The sequence below is a fragment of the Micropterus dolomieu genome, linkage group LG17, assembly GCF_021292245.1.
Source record: "Micropterus dolomieu isolate WLL.071019.BEF.003 ecotype Adirondacks linkage group LG17, ASM2129224v1, whole genome shotgun sequence".
Classification (NCBI taxonomy): domain Eukaryota; kingdom Metazoa; phylum Chordata; class Actinopteri; order Centrarchiformes; family Centrarchidae; genus Micropterus; species Micropterus dolomieu.
In genome coordinates, this window is record NC_060166.1 from 37,505,553 (window position 1) to 37,511,273 (window position 5,721).

The 5,721-nt window shown below is 41.8% G+C and overlaps 1 protein-coding gene across 1 annotated transcript in view; it reads left to right on the plus strand.

The window, feature by feature from the left end:
* The window catches only part of gmnc (geminin coiled-coil domain containing), an 11,583-nt gene that overhangs the window by 2,243 nt on the left and 3,619 nt on the right, over positions 1-5,721 (plus strand). The window contains exons 2-5 of the mRNA XM_046074001.1: positions 215-285; positions 1,345-1,506; positions 4,210-4,295; positions 4,420-4,536. Coding sequence (XP_045929957.1) covers positions 1,386-1,506; positions 4,210-4,295; positions 4,420-4,536 — 324 coding nt within the window. The 5' untranslated portion in view covers positions 215-285; positions 1,345-1,385. The remainder of the gene's footprint in view (positions 1-214; positions 286-1,344; positions 1,507-4,209; positions 4,296-4,419; positions 4,537-5,721) is intronic.

Here is a 5,721-nt window from a genome sequence, read left to right on the forward strand (position 1 = left end):
CTCACCTGTCTGTCCCGGAGCTGCGGGTCTCTCTCCCCCTCTCCCCCTCTCTCTCTCTCTCTCTCTCTCTCTCCCCGCTTCAGTCCGCGGTGAGTCTCCTCAGCTGCACACGCGGACTCTCGCTCTCTCTCTCCTTCTTCTCCTCTTAGGATTTATCTATAAAAACGGCTTTCTGCAGGATTCACGTGCAGCTTTCTAACATTTCCCCCCGCAGCCTGTTGGAGGGTCTGCAGCCTAAAAACCAGATCGGGAGGACTTCAGCCTCTCGTCCTCAAGTGACTTCACGTGAGTTCATGTCGGAGCTGCATTAGAGATTTTACATTATTAATCTGAACAACATCAAACAACATCAAACCCGACATGCAGCGCCTCACGCTGCATGTCGGGTTTGATGTTGTTTGGAGGGTTTTTTGAACGGAGTCTGGCGGGGAGCGTGCAGGTGAACTGTTGTTCTGGGAGGAGAAGAGACGCAACAGGTGTTTACAAACTTCTTTAGTCTTGCATTAAACGTTAAAATACTAAATTTATATTTATGTGCACTTTTGAGTAGAATTTCAGGAAGCGGGTTTCCAGTTTCTGTGAATGGGAAAAGTTTTTGGCTTGCCTCACATGATAAATGGAGTAAACACACAGCCAGAACATGTTTATATAAACTGACATCATTCGCTGTTCTGAAGCGATTTGCAGCTTTTTATTTAAAAAAAGAAAGTTTTAATTATTTCTATCCAGTATAATTTTTTTCTTTAAAGAATTCACCTTTTAGCCTATATATTTACTATTTTATCTAGAATTGAATCTGTAAAATACATCATGAATATTAATAATAATAATAGTTGCAGTGTTTTTTGTTCAGTGATATTAATTAGAAATCCCCCAAATCTGTACATAATGCGTTGTTAGTGGGTTTTCTATGGCCAAAAGTATGTGGACACTGCTGTCTCTCTGCTTCATAAAGAAACGTTTCTCAGTTCGGTGTGAAACTTTCAAACCTTTGGGATGAACTGGAACGCCGAATGAGAACCAGACCGGATCCCCGGCATCAGCAAATCCCTGCAGCAGGTCCAAAGTCCGTCACTTGCTGGGTTAACACCAGGGTGTCCACATACTTTTGGCCACGCATTTTTTTTTTTTTTTTTTTTTTTTTTTTTTTTTTATCTCCCACAGTTAAATGTTTGAGAGAAAGAGAGAGGACTTTTTGTTTTTTTAACCGTATCTTAAAGTGTGAAAGCAACTGAAGTGTTGATCATCACCATATCAACACACAGTCAGCTGGCACTGCTGAGCGCACACACCCTCCCTCCCTCCTCTTCATTCACACACAAACTCTCTCTGTGTCCTCTATAGGGAATCCCTCTCCTCCTCTTCATCATCATCATCATCACCTCATGCTCCAGCACTTGGCCCCTGGTCCTGACACTGTTGACGTTTCCATGGAGACCCTGGCCCCCATGTGGACCCGTGACCCCTGTAACCCATGTGACCTCAGTGAGCCGCCGTCTGTGTGGGGTGAGTCCAGCTAACGTACTCAGTAGTAACAGCCCTGCAGTATAAAAATACTTCATTACAAAGAAAAGTCCTGCAAGTTGTATCTGTTCGAGGTAATTCTACCTACTTTATATACTCTTGAGCAGTTAAATGGAGAGAAATGTAGAAGTAGTCCTCGCCAGAGAAACTGCTTAGTAAGACCGGTATTTAGGTGTTTTGTTAGGCCACCTCTAGTGGCAGAAGAAGTCAGAGGGCGTAGTATAAAGAGCGGCCCATGTAAGGAGGTGGTGGGGTGGAGTAAACTCAGGACTTCCACTCAGGACACTGAGGTTCATACCCGTGACAGTCAAAGCTGACATGATTTAAGGTAAATTGTTGTAAAATGTTTTGTAGATGACGTCACTTGACTTACTTAATGTATTTGATTTAACCCAAACCAGCATCTTTGCCTAAACCTAACCAAACTATTTTGTTGCATAAACCTGACCAAGTGGTTTTGGCGCCTAAACCTGACCAAGTGGTTTTGGCGCCTAAACCTGACCAAGTGGTTTTGGCGCCTAAACCTGACCAAGTGGTTTTGGCGCCTAAACCTGACCAAGTGGTTTTGGCGCCTAAACCTGACCAAGTGGTTTTGGCGCCTAAACCTGACCAAGTGGTTTTGGCGCCTAAACCTGACCAAGTGGTTTTGGCACCTAGCCAATGCTCGTACATGCCGTTTTGGGACACTGACCAATTACCTACAACTCACAGTTTAACAGGGAGTAGCCTGAACTCAGCAATCATGTTTCTCCACAACTCTGTCACAAAGACCTTTCAGTGTAAAACTCAGGGGGAAATACAAATGTTGATTTTGTACCAGTCTGACACACAAATGCTCTAAACCTATGGCAGACAGTAAAAAGATTAAATTCCAAAATGGTGCCAGATAATCAAAAAATGACTCGTGTGTTTGCCCCAAATGTTTGAGTTGAGAAGTCAGTGTGACAGAGTTGCGGAGTAACGAACGAGGGTCACAAAGGTAATGTAATTGACTGTTTCTTTGCAAGCACTAGTTGCTGAATACAACCAGCAGAGACTTCAGGAAGTTACTGGTCATGACCAAGAACTAATCCAGCACATGACTCTGGTAAAATGGCAAAGTATCATCTTTAATTGTTGTACAGATGAGACAGTTAGTCAGTGAGCCTCAGAGGTTTTTAGGAGGTGGATTTTGTTACCTTTTGACCTGAGACAGGTTAGCTGTTTCCAGTCTTTGTGCTAAGCCGTGAACATTTAACTCTCCGAAAAAAAGAGAATGAAAGGTGTATTTCCCAAAATGTTGAGTGTAACTCATTTTATTACTTTTAGAAGCAGCAATGTTGAAGTTTTATTCAAGTAATATTATGTGAATCACTGGACATTTAGAGACCAGTAGCGCACACACACACACACACACACACACACACACACACGAAGGACTTTTAATATCGTTGTCCCAGCTGTGGTTAAAGCCTGGACAGGACTGAGCTCGACTCAGAATGAGAGGAGCGTTTCTACTTTTCTCAAAATGCCACGTTCAGCAGAGTGGGACTCATTTATCAAACAGAAGAGTTTCCTGGTTGTCTCCGGAAACTCTGGGTAACCAAACCCTCCGGCAGGTTGCACATGAGCGATCCGTCTCGCCGGAAATATATGGAACAGTTTATATTAAGATTCATCTTTTAATTTCCTCCACGTCTCCTCTCTCGGAGTGTTCAATTCATCACGTTGATCTGAAATGTAATCTGAGGTGGTTTCCCAAACAGCTGGGCAGCAGAGCTGGAACTCACCTGCCGCAGTTCCTCTGATGGCCACTAGATGCTGCCCTCAAAACACTGACTGATGACAGCTGATTTCTTGTGGTGGAAAGTTAGTAGAAGTACATTTAACTCAGCTTCTATATTCAGCCTTTTGAGGAACTTGCACTTTACATGAATATTTATGTAGTCACTAGTTACTTTACAGAAACATTTCATTTACTGTCATTACAACAAATGTTAAGACAACCATCATGTAAATAAAATGTTAGAATACATAAAATATAAAATAAAATAAATGATAATCTAAAAACTGAATACAATACAAGAGTGGATACACAAAATACCAAATATAGTAGGAAAGAAAGCCGTAAACTGACACATAAGCTCCAGAAAGTACATTATGAGCTGATGCTCCCATTTTACGAATTGGGAAGTCGTTTTTTCCGACTTTGGTGAGTTCATGAGCTTTAAGTCATAATGTGGAAACAACAGTGGATGTTTATGTACAGTGTCTGGGTGATGGTTGTTATGCATGTGATGTTGCTGTGCTTCCCTAAACCCACTAACATACAACTTTACATGGGAGCACAACATGTAATTGCAATACGTGAATAAATAAAAAATATTCACAGATTTTCCGAATTGTTGTTCCGATTTTTCTCTGACGCCACTTGAACGCAGGGTTATTAAATATAACGCTGTCTTTGATTAAACTAAGTTTATTTAAACTAGTTAGAATTGTGGCAGCAACATTAAAATGCTGCTGGCGCACTGAAACAGGTCCTTCGGTGTAATAAGTGCTTTTAGATGATGAAACTTCTGTACTTTGATGCGCTGAATGTCAGACTTTCTTTGGAATGGAGTATTTCTACTCTGTGGTATTGCCGAAATAAATGATCTCAATACTTCTTCCATCACTGCTAATTCAACCTTTAATGTGTGTCAGAGTCTCAGTGTGTTTTCAGCAGCTCTCCTCCTGCCGGTCTGACGTGGACCGAGCAGCTCTCGCCTCACCTCCAGAGAAACAAACAGGTGCTTACATTCACTCACCACCACGTCACGTTGTATTTAGTATTAATTCACTGCAGCAGCCATAACTACTAGTCTTGCTGTGTATTTGACTTTGGCATTAATGTGTCTTTTTAACTTCTTCCAGCTTCAGGACACTTTGCTGCAGAGAGAAGAAGAGCTGGCCCGACTGCAGGACGAGAACAACAAACTAAGAGAGTTCCTCAGCTCTTCTTTTGTGAGGGACCTGGAACAAAAGGCAAAGGTCTGTTCGCCATCATAACCATTAACGTTAATGACCAATCGGCAGTAGACGTTGAGATATCCTAATTTTAAGCCCCTAGAATGGGTCAAACTCCAAAGATACCGGATCCTACAATCACCGTAATGCAACTGGACTTTGAGAGACCTTCACTGCTTCCTAAAAAACAGTTTTTGTAACTAAGACCTTTTGTTATAAATCAGTAGTCCCAAGCACAGCCTGAGTTAACCCGTATGACCCTGATCCATCCATCCACCGTCAAACGGTTATCCTGCGTACAGGGGTGACATCGGGCGAAAGGCGGGGTACACCCTGGACAGGTCGCCAATCCATCGCTGGACCACACATAGACAAACAACCAGTCACACTCACATGTGTGAACATGGCCTGGGACAAAATCTGAGGAAAGTCCTAAGGACAATTTAGAGAGCCCACGCAGACACTGGGAGAACATGCAAACTCCACACAGAACTACCAGTTTTCACCAAATAAGTTAATATACAGCCTGTTACAATATACATCTCAACGTTTAATGCTGTAAATAAACATGTAAAAAGAATAAAAGTTTCAATTAATGTTTTTAAAGTGCGTAAATAAATCCAAAATTGTTACCTTAACCCTGGGGCGTCAGCATGTGTAGGCGTAGCGTGGATGTCTACAGTGGCTGAAGGGACGGAGCTCCAGCTTCACTGGTGTTGTGCAGAGTTGTTCGCACATCGCGGGACTTTCGGATAATTTATCACCGTTGATGAACCACACAAAGAATATTTTATCGTTTTTTAACTAGCCGGCTACTTGAAATAGACCCGCGAGGAACCGCAACGTGCAGAGAGAGAGAATTTTATTTTATTTATTATTATTATTTTGAATATATTTAAATTTTTTTAACACACACACACACACACTTTAATTACTTTACACTTTAATTACTTGTTCAATGAAATGTACGGGGTTGATTGTTCTTATGTAGTTTGTATGATGCTTTGGCAATGTTGTTACACATTCATGCCAATAAAGCTAATTTGAATTGAGAGAGAGAGAGAGTTCAATCAGAGAAGAGCTTGCCTGATATCAGACAAAAAATCTTCAGTCTAACAGATTTCCGTGGGATTCCATATTCCCTAACCAATCACTAGAGACCAGCGTATCCGCCAACACCAACCACCACCTTTCCTAACCATGAAAGGT